General features: G+C 46.1%; 1 protein-coding gene across 1 annotated transcript in view; it reads right to left on the reverse strand.

Annotated features, from left to right (window-relative positions):
- Positions 1-18,656, reverse strand: part of Trim71 (tripartite motif containing 71) — a 69,854-nt gene extending 51,198 nt beyond the window's left edge. Inside the window, exon 1 of the mRNA XM_047532304.1 lies at positions 17,802-18,656. Within this exon, the coding sequence (XP_047388260.1) occupies positions 17,802-18,656 (855 nt within the window). The remainder of the gene's footprint in view (positions 1-17,801) is intronic.
- Between the last annotated feature and the right edge of the window lie 1,995 nt (positions 18,657-20,651).

A 20,651-nucleotide genomic window follows, 5' to 3' on the forward strand; every position in this document is an offset into this window, starting at 1 on the left:
CAGTTGGTAGAGTGCTTGCCTCGCATGCGCCAGGCCCTGGGTTCAATCCCAAGCACCACAAAAAAAAAAAAAAAAAAAAAAAAGAGAGAGAGAGAGAGAGAGAGAGAAAATAGAACTCTGCACTATTTGTCACATAAGGATGTGCCAGATCCATTAATTTTAAAATGCAAACTGAAGAACTATAGTATACAATGTAATATATATTTCAAAATCTATCACCCTGAACAAGATTAAATCAGACATAAAGATAAAGTTGCATACGCACAGGAATTAAGATCAATGATACACTCCCAACTGTTCACAGTAGTTGCTCCTGAAAAGCAGACTTAGCAAGTTGTACTTTTTAGCTACTTAGAACCTGCCTGTGTTACTACCACTACTTATTTCTTCTGCAATTTAAAATTTCAAAGAAAACAAACACTGAAGAAGGTATCAGTAGGACTGCAGCTCTGCAGAGCCAAAGCCTAGCCGGTAACAGCTACAACACCATTGCTTCTCCACGTTGAGGGAATCAAAGTTTCCATACAGGTCTAGACCAACGTAAGCACTGTCACTTGTCTGCCACGAATAAATGAGTATCTGCAGAAACTACTTCCTTTGACAGCTAAGAAACACTGAAGAAGTCTGTAAGAGATCACAGGTATATACAGCCATGAAGCACAAACGCTCAACTGATATACATTAACCCGTGTGCCAGGTAACACTCAGGGCTCAGGGTCTTACTATACCTGCTCTCCAACCCCAGCCAACAGCTATGGTCAGTCATTCCTCTGAAATCTGAGGCAAGGGCTGTTCACTGACAGAATATCAGGCTCATCTTTTGTTCTATATTAAAAAAAAAAAAAAAAAAAACATACACCAGAACATATTCTATGATGGGACGAAAGACACTAGACAACGTACAGGACAGCGGTGGTTGATCACAGTGAAATTTAAAGTGTACACACCAACTTTAAGTGGAGGCAGCTAGGGCCCCAGGGGAATCCTTTGCCACACACAGTTACTAAGTATTTACCCAAAATACCTACACACTGATTTGTTGTTGTGTTTTAAGAAACTAGCCAAGGAAGCTAAGCAGAGAGTTGGGAGAAACAACTCAAATGGCCAATAAACATATGAAAAGGTGGCTTCACCTCCCAGCAATCCAGGAAGTGCAAGGTAGGACAACAGGATCAGCCACATTTCTCCCAGCAGATTGATGGCCACAAGGATGAGCTGGGAGGGAGGGAAGTAGCTGGGGGGGAGGGGGGTGCTGTGCTGGGATCCATTACCATTTCAACTGTGTGTTCCCAGGTCCTAGGAATTCCCTTGCTGCAGGAAGAGGGCGGAAGAGAGGCTCTCTCCTCCAGGAAAGGGCTCAACAAACAGGGGAACCAGGAGATGTGCTGCAGGCAAGGGCCCAAATGTACCAACAGCCCAAACAAGGTAAAGGGCAGAATGGATTTCACACCTCCAAGTCTGGAGCAGTAAGAACCAGGAAGTTGGTAAAGAAAGCATCCATGGATGTTTTTAAGAGTAACTCCAGGGCTGGGGATATAGCTCAGTTGGTAGAGGGCTTGCCTTGCAAGCACAAGGCCCTGGGTTCAATCCTCAGCACCGCAAAAAAAAAAAAAAAAAAAAAAAAAAAGTAACTTCATGTGCTGGTGTGTGTGAACAGTTGTTATGATTTAGAAGAAACTGGGGATACAGTTTCTCAGAAATTAAAATTTTCAAGTCAGGCGTGGTGGCGCACACTTATGACCCCAGCTACTCAGGAGGTAGTTAGGAGGATTGCACAATGAGACCCCCATCTCAAAATAAAAAAGGGCTGGAGATACATCTCAATGGTAGAGCCCAGCATGTGCGAGGCCCTGGGTTCTACCCCTAGTACCACCAAAAAAAAAAAATTTTTTTTTAATGTACAGATAATCTGAAGAATATATTTATGAATTTTTGTACCATCAGGATTAGAATTAACTAATCTAAGCCAGCTGCGGTGGCCCTCACCTGTAATCCCAAAAACTTGGAAAGCTGAGGCAGAGAGATCACAAATCCAAGGCCAGCCTTATTAATTTACTGAGACCCATTCTCAAAAAATAAAAAGGACTGGGGATGTAGCCAAGTTCAATCCCCAGGACCAAAAAAATAAGGAAATCCTTAGATATTATTAAAGGAACACAAATTCTAAAAGTTGTTGGAGCTGGAGTTGTGGCTCAGTGGTGGAGCACTTTCCTAGCATGTGTGAGGCACTGAGTTTGATTCTCAGCTTGGCATATAAATAAAAATGAATAAAATAAAGGTCTATCAACATTTTAAAAAACTTTAAAAAGTTGTTATCCCATGTGTCTCTTAATCCTTTTCAAGTACATACTAAAATAATTTGAGGTGGGGGTGTTACTAAGGGCTGAACCCAGGATTTGCACATGCTAGGCAAGAGTAACCCAAGTAACAACCCAATCCTACAAAAATACGTTTTCATTAAGCATTCATTTATTTGGGTTTCTCCTTTCTGTTAACTATGAACAAATCTGTGTGTTTATCCTCAGGAAGGGGGAAACCCTCACACAGCTACACCTGGGCTGACATGTAAGGGTCAAGCGGACAGGACAGAGATTTCTCCACCTCCTTGGGTTTTTTTTGTTTTGCTTTTGGGAAAGAATGGTTCTATATTCCAACAATCTTGAAAATAAGTTCTATGGGATTAGGACCAAAAGGCAGCAATGAGCTGGGGAGACAAATGAAACCCAAATCCTGTGCTCAGATTTTGCAGGAAACCTTCCTTAGGCAAGCAGCAGAAGGGAGATGGGGACAGACCTCTCAGATGGACTGCTCAAAACACAAACTGAGCACCATCCCTTCTTTTATGAGAAAATGTTTGTTTTCCAACATTAGAAGGAGCTGGACTAGAAGCTACACGCCCCCATCCGAGATGCCTTTCACCACTGTTATTCATGTCCATTTATACACCTAAAAATTAGCACACAATTTAGTTAGCAAAGATGTTGAAGAGGAAGACTGGTAAACACTTTCGGTTCTAAGATACCAAGGTAAATCTACACTGTGTGCATAACAGATGGAAGGACGAATAATAAGATTATGAAATTTACAACTATTGCGAGCACCAAACATTACCTAGAATTAACCACTGCACCTCCTGCTAGTCCTTATCACCACACAAACAGAATTACCCCTTCTCACTTACCAAACCAGTTTATTCATTTATTATTATTTTGGGGTACCAAGATTAAATCCAGGGGCACTTAAGCATCATTAAGTCCCATATCCAGCCCCCCCCCCTTTTATTTTAAAGAGACAGGGTCTTGCTAAATTGCTGACACTAGCTTTGAGCTCACCATCCTCCTACCTCAGTCTCCCAAACTGCTGGGATTACAGGCATGGGCAACCTCACCCAGCTTCAAATCAGTTTAAAAGAGACCATTAAACTTTTACTTCATACTTCACAGAGAGATTCTTTCCCAAGATGCCACTAAAGCTCCAAAATATTTGGCTTGATCAATAGTGAAACAAAGCTGTGGATTTTCAGTGTATTTGCTTATGCCCATGTGGTTTAAACAAAAAAAAAAAAAAAAAAAGTGAGATATCTATAATATATCTCAAACTAAAGTGTAAAAATAAATTTTCCTCTTAGGATGTTTTCCTCCAAAACCCTGAAAGCTTTGATCAAGATAACAACAAAAAAAATGAAGGAAAATTTTTCTGAAAATAATCATTAAAAATAAAGGGGAGCACAGAGAGAGGGGAGGAGGCTAGCAGAGCGCCCAATGGCTCAACTGCTACACTCTCCCCCAAATCAGTTCATTCACTTTAAAATTTCCGCAATTTTTTTTTTTTTTTTCATTTAAGGTCATGCAGCAATTTGCCTCAAAAAATATTTCACTGGATTCCAAAACAAAAACGTCAGTCCTTGCAGGGGGCAGTGGCACATGTCTATAATCCCAGCCACCAGGGAGACTGAGGCAAAAGGATCGTAAGTTCCAGGCACCCTAGGCAACAGACCCTGTCTGAAAATACAAGCTTTTCTAAAAAAGGGCAGGGGATGTAGCTCAGAGGTGAAATGCCCCTGAGTTCAATTCCCAGTGACTGACGGGTACACTCAGTCATTCCTAGACTTAGTCCTAGATGGTCTAATGCAAATATTACCATTCTCTATAGAGGGGTGGTGAGACTGAGTCTCAATGTCACACAAGTTTACTGACAAAGACACTGGAATCAAATGGAAACTCCAGAAGGAGACAATGACCCACACCCAGAACAGCATTGCATCAAAATATTTTAGATATCAAAATAAAAATATTGAGTCACCTCAAAAACGAGTAAATACAAATGTCCCTGAATTGACAGATAAACTGTGGTACATATTCAATGGGAAACTACTTGGCAATAAAGAAACTGCTGATATGCACAGCCACAATGTAGATGGCTCTCAAATGCATTATCCAACAGGATGAAACCAGCTTCGAAGGGCTGAACCGGACATTATTACCCTATACACATGTATGATTACACTACTGGTATGACTCAGCACCAGGTACAGCCAGAGGAATGAAGTTAGGCTTCATTTGTGTACAATGTGTCAAACTGCATTCTATTGTCATGTAGGACCAATGAGAACAAATTTAAAAAAAAAAAAAAAAGAAAGAAAGAAAAGAAAAGAAAAACAAGGCTGTGCACAAAATAGTTCCATTTTATAACATTCTACAAAAGACAAAAGTCATAGGAATGGAGGACAGATCTATGTTACCAAGACTGGGAAGCCGGGCTGACTACTAGAAGGAAAAAGGGAACTTGGAGTAACAGAACTATACTCTGTATTTTGACTGAGGCAGTAGTTACACGCTTGTATGTTTTGTCAAAATGTGTGGCATGAGGCAGGTACCCGGCAGGAGAATGAAGAGTCAGTTCCAAGTCAGCCTCAGCAACCTAGCAAGACCCTCAGCAACTTAGTGAGACATCAAAATAAAAAACAAGGGCTGGGGGTGTAGCTCACTTAATTTCTTAAAAAATGCTGGGCATGCAGCTCAGAGGCAGAGCACTGGCCTAGTACTCACCCATGAGGTTCAGGTTTGACCTTCAACATCCCACATGCCCCCCACCCCACACACAAGCAATGTGTAGCATTACACTCTAAAAAGATGAGTCTTACTCTACGCAAATTACACCTCAACGAAAGGGGCATGGTAGCACAGGCCTGTAATCCCAGCTACTCCAGAGGCTGAGGTAAAAGATAAAGGATCAAATGTGTGTGAGGGCGGAGGATGGAGCTCAGTGGTAGGGTGATTGCTGAGCTATGCAGAAAACCCCAAACAAGTCTCCACCTTCAACTGTAGACTTACTTGTCTACTGAAAACAAACTAGGAAATAAAAATAAAATGGTGAGGTGGGAATATATTTTAAAAATAAAGTCAGGCACAATGGTGCACACCTGTAATCCCAGCAAACAGGGAGGTTAGGGCAGGAGGACTGCAAGTTCAAAGCCAGTCTCAGCGACTTGGGCCCTAAACAACTTAGTGAGGCCCTGTCTCAAAACGTTAGAAGGACTGAGGATGTAACTCAGTGGTAGAGTGTCCCCTGGGTTTGACCCCCAGTAACCCCCCTCACACACAAATAAAAACAAAACCGTCAAAATACAAATTACTCATCAGAATAGCACAGGTGAGCCTTTCACTGGAAAGGTTAAGTTATGCAGCACAGACTGCAGGACGAAGGACTGAGAGGAGAGGACAGAGAAACAGGAACTCCTTGCTACAGCCTACTATGTACTGAGCCCTCTCCATTTCACAAGAGAGTATCCATAATGTGATGAAAATTCCACTTCACAGAGAGACCCAGTCTTCTAAGGGCTGTCACCCACAGTTCCCCACCCCCTAGTTCTGTGCACCCAAAGCAGCTTCCACTCAGGGTTCACAACCACATCACAGCAAGGTACAACCTCATCCCAAACTGGCTCCCAAACTCTACAAAAAAGGCAGGATTCTGGGATTACTTTGCTCCCTGTTATTTCCCCCAAAGCCTTCTACTTGACCAAATCAGTTTTCATAGTAATTTTCTGCACTCACATTTCAACTTTATTCCACTTGGGTAACTGTAAGCAACAGGAGTAATGACATAAACATGTTTAGCACTAGAACAGCAGTCCCTCTTGGTAGGCACAACCTAACTGGAACAGAATAGACCACCACGTGGCCACTACAGCCTGGGAGCAGAGGCCGGCAGCAAGGGCCTGCTGCCTCTGCTCCTGCTGCAGGTACAGAAGTAGGCTGGGTGACAGAGACCTACCACACTGCTAGGACCTGTCAGTTTTGGGCAAGTTCTTTCTCGCTCAAGAGTCAAAGGTAACTTCCATGCGTTCATGGGAAGTTTCAAGTGGCATCAAGTCAGGTGATGGTGCCAGGAGCAATGGTCCAACTGGTCTGTCATCTTAAGAGTTATGCTGGGCTGGGGAGACAGCTCAGCTGGTGGAGTGCTTGCCTCGCAAGTACCAGGCCCTGATTTCAATCCCCAGTACCGCCAAAAAAAAAAAAAAAAAAAAAAAAAAAAAAAAAGAGTTATGCTACTTACAAGTCACTGTCTCAGCCCCAAGCCCATTCCTCTCTCATCCTTTCCCTCTTCCTTTGTGCTGGAGGCAGCTGGGACTGAGCGGACCACATCTCCTCTTTGCCAGCTAGGTCCTGCTAGGCTCTGCCAACAGGGCCCACTGAAGGGGAGGAAGGATCTGGCCTTTCTTAACTGCTTCCTGGGGGTAGCCTCATCAACAAACTTCCCACCACCAATGGTTCACTCCAGCAGCAATACCAGTTTGGCACAGGCTGAACAGCCTCCACTTCAGTTGCCAGGCCCACAGGAATCCTCTGAAGGATTAGTACTTGGAACCTCTTCCTTTCCCATCCCTTGTCACAGGTGACAGCTGCTTCCCAAGGCTGCTACTTCCCCAGTACCCTAGTGTTCTCTCCTAGCCATTCAGCCACCTATTAACAACTTAAATATCAACAGTCAACAGCTTTCTTTACTTGGGGACCAGTTTCTGACTGTTATTACTACTTCCATGTATCAATAATCCACCCCCTCCCCCGCTGGGGATATAGCTCAGTTGGTAGAGCACTTGCCTTGCAAGCACAAGGCCCTGGGTTCAATCCCCAGCACCGCAAAAAGAAAAAAAAAAAAAACACCCTCTACTAAGGAGGGAACCCTACCACCTTACTTAGAAATGGGAAAAGACTGATTCCATACACCACTAATTCAGTGGAAATCACTCTACTTCTCGGTCAACTTTTCTCTAAATCCCACCAAACTCCAAGAGTCCTTTTAAACTCTACTTTCAGTCCCAAACTCATCTCATCCAAACTTGTTCAGATGCCAACTTTAGCTTAATACTTTGTCCAGTAACTTAAGAACACATGGAGGGGCTGGGGTTGTAACTTAGTGGTAGATGCTTGCCTAATGCATGTTGAGGCACTGGGCTCAATCCTCAGCACCACATAAAAATAAAGGCATTGTGTCCATATACAACTAAAAATAAAATAAAATATATTAAAAAAAAGAAGAAGAAGAAGAAGGCACAAGAGCCAGGCGCCAGTGACGCTTGCCTGTAATTCCAGAAGCTCTGGAGGCTGAGAGAGGAGGATCAAAAGTTCAAAGCCAGCCTCAGCAATTTAGCAAGGCTCCAAGCAACTTTGTGAAACCCTGTCTCAAAAAAATAAAAAGGGCCAAGATGTGGCTCAGAGGTAAGTCTGCCTCACATTTGCAAAGCCCTGGGGTTCAACCCCCAGTTCTATACATGAATGAATGAAGGGGGGGGAGAGGAGGGGGGGAGAGGAGAAGAAAAAGAAAAGAACGAAAAGGGATGGGGAGGTGGCTCAGTGGTTAAGGACTCTGGGTTCAATTCCTGGTACCAAAAAAAAAAAAAAAAAAAACCCACATAGAAAACAGCCATACTGAGAAATTGGGAATCTCTCTCCTCCATTCATTTCTCCGTTTCATTTTTATAATCACTGACAAGTCACAGGTTCAAGCAGTGACTGCTGTCATCTTTAGAAGGGAGCAGAAAATAAACACTCAAATACTGTTATGACAAATATTTTTTAGCATTGTGGATTGAGCCCAAGGGTGCTTTGCCACTGAGCTATAATCCCAGTTCTTTTAATTTTTTATTATGAGACAAGTCTCACCAAGTTGCTAAGGGTATCACCAAGTTGTAAGGCTGGCCTTGAACCTGCAGCCCTCCTGCCTTTGCCTCCCAAGTTACTAGGATTACAGGTGTGCACACCAGGTCCATGACAGATCTTAACAGATCAAGTGCTGTCAACAATGGTACAAAAGATTGCTGGACCATCGATCAGGAAATATTTCTTAAGAAGAAATATTTAGGTGATCTTAAGTAACATTTAATTTCATAAAAAGAAATTTTAACTGTTTGGCTCCAACATGCAGGTAAACATGAAGCCAAAATTTTTTCCAGGATATTTATAGTTATGTACTTGTATATTAAACATTTATTTTTCGGGGATTCTAATCAGAATAAGATATACTCTGTTTGTATAAATGTCAAAATAAATCTACTGTCATATATAAAAAGAATTTCAATTTTTTTTTAAAAAAGAAAACATACACTTCTAGGCCACAGCACACGCCTATAATCCCAGCACTTCTGAAGCAGAGGCAGAAGGATCACAACTCAAGGTCAGCCTTAGCAACTCAGGAAGGCCCTGTCTCAAAAAATAAAAAGGGCTGAGGCCCAGTAGTAAAACACACTAGATTAAATCCTCAGTACCAAAAAGGAAAAAAAAAAAAAAAATTTTTTTTTTCTTTTAGTTCTTTCAAAGTACCTTCCTGTAGGAAGGTCCCCACATGTAGGTCTCCAAGACCAAGTCACCCCTCTTTCACCCTTGAACCAGGAGCTGGACATGGCTCCCATCTGTAGTCTCAACTCCTTTGGAGGATGAGGTGGAAGAATCACTTAAGCCCAGGAGTGGAGCTTGAGGCCAGTCTACGCAACACAGCATGACACTATGTCAAAAAATAAAATAAGGGCTGGGGATATAGCTCAGTTGGTAGAGTGCTTGCCTCGCAAGCGCAAGGCCCTGGGTTCAATCCCCAGTACTGCAAATAAATAAATAAATAAAATAAAATAAATAAAATAAAATCAAGTTGGTTGGATTATTTGTTCCAAAATCACGTAGCTACTACCGCAGGGTGACCTAGGACTTAAACCCAGTTCTTACTTCAAAACTCATGCTCTCTGTCTATACCAAGAAGCTTCCAGCATTCTCCAGGCTACTTATCCCTCCCGGTGCCCTTTTTTATTTACTTGTCAATGGATCTTTTTATTTTTTGTTTGTTTATTGATTTGCAGTGCTGAGGATCTAACCCAGGGCCTTGCACATGCCAGGCAAGTGCTCTACCACTGAGTCACAACTCCAGATCCTCCTTATCCCCTTTTATGACCCAAATTGCCCTGGGTATGTAATGCTGGAAAAAGGTCCATCAAAAATCAAAAATCAAAAATAGGGCTAGGTTAAAAATAGGGCCCAGGTTATATGTATATGTATGATTACATGAATGGTGTGGATCAACATTGTGTACAACCACAGAAATGAAAAGTTGTACCCTATTTGTGTACAATGAATCAAAATGCAGTCTGTAAAAATAAAAGATTTTAATAAAAAAAAAAAATAGGACCCAGGTTATAGTTAAAAGGAGGGAAAGCTGATTTAAAAGACTACACAAAATAATCTAGAAAGAAAGGAGGGCTGGGGTCGTGGTTCAATGTCAGAGCGCTTGCCTACCATGTGTGTGCACTGGGTTTAATTCTCAGCACCACATATAAATAAATGAATAAAATAAAGGTCTATCAACAAATAAAAAAAAAATATTTAAAAAACAACTCGAAAATAAGCTGGGGGCAGGGGTGTATGCCTGTAATCCCAGCAGCTAGGCTCTGGAGGCTGAAGCAAGGAGGATCATCAGTTCAAAGCCAGTCTCAGCAATTTATTGAGGCCCTATGCAACTCAGACCCTGTCTCTAAATAAAATACAAAATAGGGCTGGGGATGTGGCTCAGAGGTTGAGTGCCCCTGAGTTCAAACCCCAGTACTCCCCAAAATAAACAAAAAAAAATCTCAAAAACATTTTGCTAACTGTGGTGGCATACATCCATAATCCCAGCAACCTGGAAGATGAGGCAAGAAGACAGCAAGTTCAAGGCCAGCCTGGGCAACAAGGGATGGGGGTGTAGCTCAGTGGTTAGATCCCTGAGGTGGCAGTACAAGAGTGCCAGACTAGGAGTCGAGACAGTTTCTTTTTTTTTCTTTTTTTGCGGTGCTGGGGATCGAACTCGGGGCCTTGTGCTTGAGAGGCAAGCACTCTACCGACTGAGCTATCTCCCCAGCCCCAAGACAGTTTCTGATCAAGTCATTTTATCACCCCAGGCTTCATTCAGTCTCTCCATTTGTAATATAGCAGCTTTTTCTATAATAATTTAAGGCTCTTCTCGTGATAATTTAAGATTCTTCTTCAGATGTCTCCTCTAATACATGCACACATATACACACACCAAAGTTGTAAAATTAAAATTAAGTCTTAAAATATTACAATCCCTGAAGTTAGACTGCTCTATTCCGAAATGCCACAGTGTGGGGGGAGGTGGCATCCCAGGCACAGTGGTGCCACCCGCCTCTAATCCCAGGGATTCATCACAGGGACTCTGGAGGCTGACTGAGGTAGGAGGATGGCTTCAGCCCAGCCTGGACAACTTGGTGAGATCCTCTTTCAAAATAAAAAACAAAAAGGGCTGGAGATATATGTAGCTCAGAGGTAGAGAGTCCTTGGGTTCAACCCCCAGTATTGGGGGAAAGCAAGTGGTTCTCAAACAGCTGAAAGTAAATCTCTAAATATACTTGGCACCCCATTTTCTCCGATGCTTGGGAACCCACAAAAATGACCAAAAGCTAATTTGAGGAGCCATGAGTGGGGCCCTGTGTTCAAACCACACCCCCCAAAAGTTAAACCGGGCTCCAGTTTTTCTAAAATCAAACAAGGTGTATGCCTTTTCCTCCAGTTCATCTTGTACCATCACCTGAAGGAGATCACTACCTAGCTTTCGATTTAGATAATGGTAAATTGGTAAAAAAGCACAGTTCAGCTTTTTTTTTTCTTCTAATCCTGAAGGTCCCACCCCTTTTTTTTTGGGGGGGGTCCTATTTTAAGACTAATAGTTAAGTAATAAAGCTAACACAGATGTTCACAATCGCCTTCAATTGTGGGGCAAAGCACTATGATACTTCGTATATATCAGCTCTAATAATCCTTACAGCACTGCAAAGGAACTCTCATTTATCTCTTCTTACAGATAAAAAAAGATGAGGCACAGCGGGATCTAGAATCACGATGCCACAGTGCTCAAGTAAACCCAATTAATTAAAGACACCATGAATAAAAAAAGTCCCCACATCCACCACCTGAAGTTCCAACTATTACTAAAAGTTTCTTCACCATATCCACTTTTCTTGCTTAAAGCTTTCCCACACATTTGGGGCTATTCAGTACAAGCCCATAGATGGCTCTAATATATCATCTCCCCGCTCACTTTAGCAATGACTTCAGAGGGCACAAAACGAAGTCTGCAGATGTAGTTTAAACTACGGGCTTTTAAACATCCAGCACTGTAATAATGACTGCTGATGCTCCTCCACTCAAAGTTCTCCTGTGCTTTAAGCAGTCAACAGATTCAGTTAGCAAAATACGGCACTGTAAGAATTATCCCTATTAGTCTCAAAAGATTTATGAAAGAAGTTCCCCAAACCCACTGACATTTCAAAAACAACATTTTAAACTTTGCAAAAGGTTAAGTCTAGAATAGAAGGAAATGGCTGGCCAAACTTTCCAGAACTAAAGGATGCAGCTGGTGACATGTTTAGGCATAGAGCCTTCTTTCCCAGGGGTACCTTACCTATTCAGGCTCTAAAATCCAAGCAGGAACCCCTAGAATTCACAGGAGGGTCAAAGCCACAAGGTCCTCAGACCACTTTCTAGTATACACGTCTTTGCTTCATTCAAACTCCAGCAACACTATTCTGCAGAATAGGCTATTCTGTAGAAGCCCTTACAGATAAATGATCATGTCAGGACTGGTCTACCCTTCTAGCTGGTCATGGTGGTGCACACTTGTAACACCTGCTACTCTGGACACTGAGGCAGGAGGATCCAAGTATGAGGCCAACCTGGGCCAACTGGGACACTGTTTCAAAATAGAAATTAAAATGGGGAGATGTTAGCTCAGTGGTAGAGCACTTGCTTAGCATGTGCAACCCCAATGTCACACACACACACACACACTTTCTTCACAAAAGTCCCCTCCCTTGGGTTAGGGTTGTAGTTCAGTGGTAGACTGAATGACTCACAGGTGTGAAGCACTGGGTTCCATCCTCAGCATCACAAAAAAAAAAAAAAAAAAGATACTATGTCCATCTACAACTAAGAAAATATTTTTAAAGTCCCCTCCCAATAATCATAACTTCAATATGCTAACATATAATTACTTAAAACAAACATCACTAAGACTACCACTTCCACAAGGCATCTACATGGAAAATTATTTCTGAACAAACTACAACTGGCTTTTTGTGCCTACTGATAATTAAACAGATCATTCTACAGATTCAACAAAACCTGATGGGAACTGAACTCGGTTAGGAACTATCTAGGGTTAGCAGAGCTGGCAAATCAAATAATAAATGAAAATTATACAACACTTTGTATCCTGGCAAACCACTTCAACAACAAAAGCATTTCAGCCATTTCACCTCTTCATTTATATTGTTCACAAGACCTTCCCTTACTATATATACACAATTAAAGAGTGAAAATGAAAAGACAAAATAAGACGAAATTAAACAAAATTTATGTGTCAGGCAAAAGTTGCATCCATTTTAAGGAGACCTTTATGAAACTAGACTGAAATCTAAAAGGACTCTCTAAAATGGTATATGTAAATAAAATGGAAGGCAGAACTGGGATGAAAAAAGGTAATTATACTCAATATTCAGACACTTTCAGATTTCTGTACTCCAAATACAACTGACGTTTAACTTAGAAAACCTCATGACAGCCACCAGAAGTCAAAGAAACTACCCATTTTCTTTCTGAAATGTCCATTTTCCAAAATAAAATCCTAGACCTGGAAATTAAAATTCCCTAGATAAATACAAAATTAATGCAATCTCAAAACTACTGTTCACCTTTTTTCAAGAGACCTTCCAATACAAGGTCACAAAAGGTGCCCAGACAAGACTGATAACACACAGTCTCCACATTACTAGCAGTAAGACAGGTTGCCCCTTTTGAGGCAATCTGCACAGCAGAAGCTGAACTATCCATGGCCTGCTTCCTGGGGGTCCAAGCTGATAAAATCCACTTCTATGCACTTTAATGGAAGATGTCAGCTCAAGCATAACTTTTTAAAGCCCACAGATTATACTCAGAATGGAATTAACATATCCAACTGGGGGTTTTGTTCAGTGGTAGAGTACATGGTATGCTTGCAATTGAGGCATTAGGGTCAATCCCCAGCTCTGCAAAAAAATTTAAAAAATTAAAAAGGGAAGGTGGGATTAATACATCATCAATGAACATTTCCCTCCAGTATATTTTCATCAAGCACTCTTAATCCAACAGACTTCAATTTACAAATATCTGTCTGCTGAAATGGATTTAAGAGCAGCAACCTCAGTCACTTCTGAGGTATAAAGTTTAGTTTTCCACCAATAGGTGACAGGTATGAATCGTAAGGGCACTACATTAGAATACCCATTTCTACTCATTTTCTCCCCTTACCTTTACCAGAACACACACACAAACAAGAAACCCTTAGGAATAAACCTATGAATCAATGGGATTCCAATTAAAAGGTTTATAGAAATTCAAACTTTACCATAAAATTTCATTATCAACTGTATTTGGTCACCTCTAGAAATGGATGGAGAAAAAGGTACGAAAGTGAGTTTTTTACCTGTAATTGCACTTCATTCCTTTAAAAAAATAAAAGCATTTTGGTACAAGGGCTGGATGTGTAGCTCCGTGGTAGAGCGCTTGTCTAGCATGCCCAAAGTTCCTGGTTCAATTCTAAGTACACTCTCCCAAAAAGCATTTTGGTATAGATCTTATTAGGTACATAAGAACATGCATACAATTTTTAAATGAACATGCATATAATTTTTAAACAAATATGTATACATTGAGTATACAAACACCTAAGAAAGCTTAGGTTCTAGGAACACACGGATGATGCACACACATTATGATCCCGATTCACACTGAATTACTCAATTTAAGACACGGGAGGTTTTCATACAACCACCAATTATTTTAGGCAGCAAACTGATGAAGTTTCCTGGTTGTAGACAGTCCCCAGGAGGACTCCATATCAGTTTGGAATTACAGAACTGTCTTTCCACTAAGTATTTCAAAGCCCAACTGCAGAGAATTAATATAAATTTTATCAGCACCTGCACCCCATTTTAGTACAAGAGACAGACTGGGCCAAAACCCAGCCCCTGACCTTAAGGACTGGAACCTAGCCATCAGTTTGGTGAGGTGGACTACATACAATGTTTCCCTTAACTCAAGAAGGCAACAGAGTCACTGAGTCCCTGCCTTCCCCTACCCTGCTAAGGACAGAGCCTTTCCTGAGGACCTAGCATGTTTCAACTTTTCTAGGCTACCTGCCATTTGGAGAACCCTGACGACCAGCTCCCAACTCTTAAGGGAGCACACACCGATTTCGTTCCCAGTGCAGTCTCCCAAGAAGCAAAGGGTTCACATCATATGTTGCAACGGGTGGGGGCGGGTTAGAGGCTACTTACGAGCAGCAGAAGTGAAGCGGTTAAAGTCACACTCTTAACCCCCTCAAGTCTTCCCCTAAAACGCAAAAAGAACCTTTTCTCGTGGCCTGCGCACTCTTAAGCACCGACCCTGGGTGCTCTCGGGAAAGGGGCAGCCGCGCGAGCCCGGCTTGTTCCCCAGCCTCGGAGGCGGGCTCCCGGTGACCGGGTGACGACACAGCTCGCAGCGGCTCTGCCTCGGCGCGACTCTTCGCCTGACACCAGCACGCAGGCAGCGCGCGGCCAGCAGTTCCTGGGGCCCGACTCACCCACGAGGTATAGAACTAGCGAAAACCCCCCAACTTTGTGTTTTAAAAGAGCCAAAAACGAGGTTAGAGTGTGGCCACAAGCAAAACTCTCTATTCCGCTGGAAAACACAAAAGCCTCCCTTGAGGTTTTCTAGGCATCACGATGTTTTAAACCAAAGATCACGTCTCATGTGCAGGTTTGGAGGAGTTGTTTTCCGGGGAGATGCTTAAGAAAAGCAATCTCCCGGGTTAGCCTGCCTTCTGCCCGAAACGACGGGACAAGCCAGGCATTCGCAGAAGGGAAGAGTGGCCCAGGCTTATTTAATAGAACTGGTTATCACAGGAAGCAACTCAGTAAAGTAGCACACTTTAAAAACTGAGGTAGACGGTATCATGGAGTAAAACCCATATGTGCACTTAGGTGCTCTGTGTGTCCTCACAATCAAGACAGGGGTCAGTCTATCCTCCAAATTGCCTTCAAGCTCCTTCCCCAACCAGAGGAAGACTCTTTTAAGGGAATACTAATCAATCATTTCCATCAAAGGAAAAGGAAGACTCTCAACAGCTTATGGGAACTTCATTGCCTAGTTGTCCTTTCTCTAACATTTTAATCTTCTATTCAAAAGTTAGATTATCACCTTTAGATTCAAATTTTCTAGCATTGTAATTTCAAATGGAAAGCTTTCTTGTCTTCAGGAAAAGCTAAAGAGATTAAGTAGAATATAGCTCAGAATTGTTTCTACAATCATATTTACTTCAATAACCTAATTATCTAAATGCTTTCTAAACTTCAGCCTAGCACTGCACGGGTTAAAAAGCGATTTTTAAGGACATCCAGGTACCTCAAGGGGTGGAGAGTTTCACTTCTCTCTTCATGCCCTCCCACACGGTTTGAATTTAATTTTATGATTTAAAAAGTGAATAAACTTTTCACAAGTCTGGCAACCCTGAGCGTCTACGGTACCGCACAAAGAAAAAAACACAGGTAGATGTTTCAAGAATATAAATAAAAACTTGACATTTAAACTCAACATCCCTTCCAGGAGGGAAAATCTCGCGGCTTCAGGGCACCCTCTCCTCTTTAGCTCCCCTCCCCCCACCCTCCATTTGATCCTAATCTGCAAGTGAATTGGCTCCATCTTTCTGTTCCTGGGATTTTCTAAAAGTAATGAAAGAACATACTAGAAACATTCACCCATGAATGTGAGAAAACTGTAAGAAACTCCATTCAATGCTTAAAGACGAAGCAACCCCCGCCCCCTCAAGCCCCACACCTAGAAGGAACCTTTTAAAAAGGAGGTGCCCTTAAGTAGATAAGAATTTCAACTTTTTCCAATAGACGAAGTCGGCTTAAGGCCATCAGGCAATAGCTCCGCCCTCCTGCCCAATAACAGGTTAACAGTGGCAAAGGCTGAGCGCGGTGCTTGCCTCGGCGGTGCTCGGTACCAACCAACCCACTCCAACTCACGTAGGATTTTTAAAGCCTCTGCAGTCCCCTGCCACTCCGCCAAATCTCACAGGTTTACAGGTAGCTTAAATTACCGCCTCAAAATTTTTGGTCCTTACTCCCATAAGTTCGGGACAGTGGAAGGTTCTGATCCAAAACCAAAGTGAAAAGGAAGTGTCACATGGTGTGAAAATAGGCAAGGTTTTTTTTTTTCCCACGGCCCAAATGCGAAACAGCCCTCAGATTCTGCTCACCCGCCCCCCGGTTCAAGCCGCGGGTAGGCTGCTCGGGTTTTTTCCAAGAGAAGCTGAGCCTGTGGCTGACCGGGATGGGAATACCTCCTGACCAGGGAAACCGGTTCCCGCAGGGATGCAAGCTGGGGCTCTGCGTGAGCAGCGCAGTAACAAGACTCTCACAGCCGGATGCAGGCAATGGACGAGTTCGTCCCGATTCCGCCTGTATCTCGGGGTGCGGTCGCTGACCCACAATGCTGAACGTTAATGCCACGTGAAAGCTGAGGGCAGACCAAGGGTTTTGACACTACGTGAAACAACTGCGGAGTAGACAAGGGTTCAAGACCCGGGGCCCCTTGGCCCTCAAAGATCCACAGACATCCCCTACTTAACAGAGGAGCCAACGATTGCCACACTGTCCAAAAGACAACAAAACAAATAACAAAAAACCTCCAGTCCTCTCCCCTCCAGGACGCACGTGGAAAGCTGGTCTACATAGGCACATGCACTCCACACACCCACACGCAAGTACACACCCACACAACCACCCCGTCCCAGCTCATACCCCACCCAAACGCAATAATCTACAAGTTTTACAAATAAAGAAAATGAAGGAGTACCCTCTCAACGCCTTGGGAGGCCTCTGGTCGGCCCACACAAGGAATTCACCGCTGCATTAACACACACACCTAAATCTCTCACCTCGTGCCTAAGTGAATACAACCGTTGCCACGTCTCACTAAAGTGAAAATATGAAGTTTCCGGCTCTCCGAGGGCCCGTCGCGGCACGCACACAGAAGCCAGATCTTCGACACACTTTTTAGGTCGTGATCTCCTAGATACCAACCACTGCCACTTAGCACAAGGAAAAACGCAAAAAATATCTGGTTGAGGACCACCACCTCTCACCCTGACACGGGTCGGGAGGACCCTCTCACAGGCGGTCACCAGTACACACCACCCCCAGACACAGCCCCCTCTCAAGCGGCCCCGAGACTCACCTCGTCGTCGTGGTGCTGGCAGAAGCCGAGGCGCTCCGGGAACACCGACAGTATGGAGAAGGGCGCACCGGGAAAAGGGGAGCCGAGCCCGAGTTGCTGCGCCGCCGCGGCGGCGGCTGCGGGACCAGGCGGGCCGCGCTCGATATAGTGGTCCTTGGTGAGACGCACGCGCTGGTGCGCGCGGACGCAGTTGTCGCACAGGTGCTCCTGGCAGTCGAGGCAGCGAGAAGAGGCCGCGTTGCCTTCATCGCACGAGCTGCACCCATGCGGCCGGCGCAGCAGCAGTGCCGACGGGGAGGCAGTGGGGCCACCCGACGCTGAGCGAGAAGGCGCGGGCGGCGGCGGCGCCTGTGGGAGCGGCGGCGCCGAGGCGGACGCGCGCGGGTGCGCGTGGTGCGCGTGGTGCCGGTGATTGCTGTGTCCGCCCGCGCCCGCTGGGGCGCCGGCGCGCCCGTTCTTGGGCGGCGGCTCCTCGGCAGTGGCCACCACGGCGTCAAGCAGGTTGCTGAGCAGGAAGGCTGACGAAGGCAGCGCGTCCATGCCCGCCGCCTCGGCTAACACTACTTTCTGGTCGCACACGGGGCAGCGCAGCTTGAGCGGTTCTCCTGGAGCGCCGCCGCCCGCCGCCGGCATCCGATGCGCCTCGAGGCAGGGGCGGCAGAAGGCGTGTAGGCAGGGTAGGACGTGTAGGCGGCGTGCCGCCGCCCCGGGGCCCCCTCCGCCGCCCCCAGACGACGTGGACGTCTGCGAGGACGAAGACGACGCGGACGAGTTGGAGGAGAGCGGCGCTGGGGAGCCGCACATCTCCTTGCAAAGCAGGCAGATCTGGAAGTCGGTCTCGGGGAACGAAGCCATTTGCAACCCGGCCAGAGGAGGGAGGAGACCAGAGAGGAAGAGGAGGAGGAGGAGAGCGCGGACGAGGTGGGTGGGGGAGCCACCGACTCACTCAGAAAAATGCATCGATTAGGCCTGAAATCCGGGAGCAGACACGAGAGCGACGCGGCCCCCTTGGCCTCGCCACGTTCGGCCCGCGCGCTGCCAGCTCCAACACTGCGGGCATTAAATGCCACTAACCAGAGGTGACACAGATTCTTCCCGGAGGACGTGGGGGCCGCGTGCCTTCCGAAGCTGTAACGCCGGAACAAGCCCCGACACGCGAGGGGCAAGCAGGGGCTGGGAGGTCAGTGTACTCCCTGGTGCAGCTGGGGCTTCGCTTCGCGCTAACCAAGAGAAGTCCCCAAATTGAGAGTCCGCTGTGTAATTCTAGTCCCGGCGAGAGCAGAATTTGGTTCGACGAGTATTTGGTGTGTTGCTTTTCTTTAAACAGATTTAGTCTCTTCTTGGGAAGGGAATGTGTCCCAAACTCGTAAAGGCGGGAGCAAAGCGTCGCCAAGCCGGTGTCCCCCCGCGCGACGCCGACCGCCCCACCGCATGACGCGGCGGCCAAGGGCTCCTGGGTGGCCCGGCGTACTGCGCTCGGGGCTTGCGCACGGCCAGGCGCAGCCTCTCCTGCAGGGCGGTCGGCCCCGGCGCAGCTGCACCTCGTGCGGGTCTGGCCACGGCCGCACGCGTGCAGTACGCACGCGCGTTCCACGCGCTTCGAGTCTCCCGCGCGCCCGCCCAACCCGGCCGCGGCTACCCGCGCTAACACGCACGCGCGCCCCACGCGGCCCGGGGCCCTCGTGCCCCCGCCTAGCCCGGCCGGGCCTGGGCGCCTTCCGCGCGCTCCTTCCTCTCCGGCTTAGCCCCGCTGCAGCGCGGGGCCGCAGGTCCCCGCGGGCCGCATTGAATTATTCATCGGCAGGAAGATATTAGATGTACCCGCTGCCCGCTCTGCGCGGGCCGTCGTGCAATGCTATCCGAGCTCCGCGCGCGCCCCGCGCCCCTCCTCCTCTTCACGTCCGTCCTCTCTGAAACCTTGGCAGAGAAGGGGGATCACATTTCCTTTGTCATAGGGCCATTTCGCCCTCGCCTTGGTCCCCCCTCCGATCCCGAGCCTCGGGGACGGAGCCTCCTCCTGGGCGCGTTGGAATCAGTGGAACCGGCAATGGCCCCGCGCCGCGAGTTCAGGAGCCGCGTGGCCAACGCCGCCGGCTCCCGCCTGCGTCATCTTCTTTCTGAAACGAATCGCCGAGCGGGACGCGGGTGGCCCGGCTGCGCTGTGCCTACCGGGGTTTGCTCTCGCCGTGCCCTGGCCTCCTGGGGCTTTGCACAACTCCCCCAATTCGGGCTGCGAGCGCGCGCACGCGCGCCCCCTCTTTCTCTGCTTTGCCGCCTCTTCCTCCTCCTCCACCTCCTCTCTGTACGCCGGTTATTGGGACTGATCGGAATTCGGAATCCTTTTAATCTCCAAAGGAGCAAACTCACTTCCGCCCGAGTGCTGGGAGGGGGCTGGGGGAGGGGAGACAGGGGAGGGGGTTCCAGGCAAACAGGAAACATTAGCCCTCTCGGCACGGCCAGCTTTTGTGTGCTCCCTCCCTCCTCCCACCAACCTCCTCCCTTCTCCAGGCCGCTGGGGAGATGAACGCCCCCAGGCTTCAGTGTGACGACCTTTGAAACCTTCCGAGCGAGGAGCAGAGAGCGACTCTTCCGTTTATTTAAAAAAGAAAAGAAAAGACTTCATTCTGAATCCCTGCCTCTACGGAGGCTGATATCCACTGTCCCAGGGATCTGGGTTTCCCCCTTACCTTTTCTTTTTTTCGCTTTACATTGTCTTAAGGATTCTATATCTACATCATACAGTCGTGTGCATTTGGATGCGTGGAATTAAACGAATCAGAATCCCGATTTTGAGTTTTAATGGGGGAGGGGGCAGCTGTTAAGGGGAGGCGACCCGGACGGCCCCACAGC

This window comes from Sciurus carolinensis, chromosome 17 (genome assembly GCF_902686445.1).
Source record: "Sciurus carolinensis chromosome 17, mSciCar1.2, whole genome shotgun sequence".
Lineage (NCBI taxonomy): Eukaryota > Metazoa > Chordata > Mammalia > Rodentia > Sciuridae > Sciurus > Sciurus carolinensis.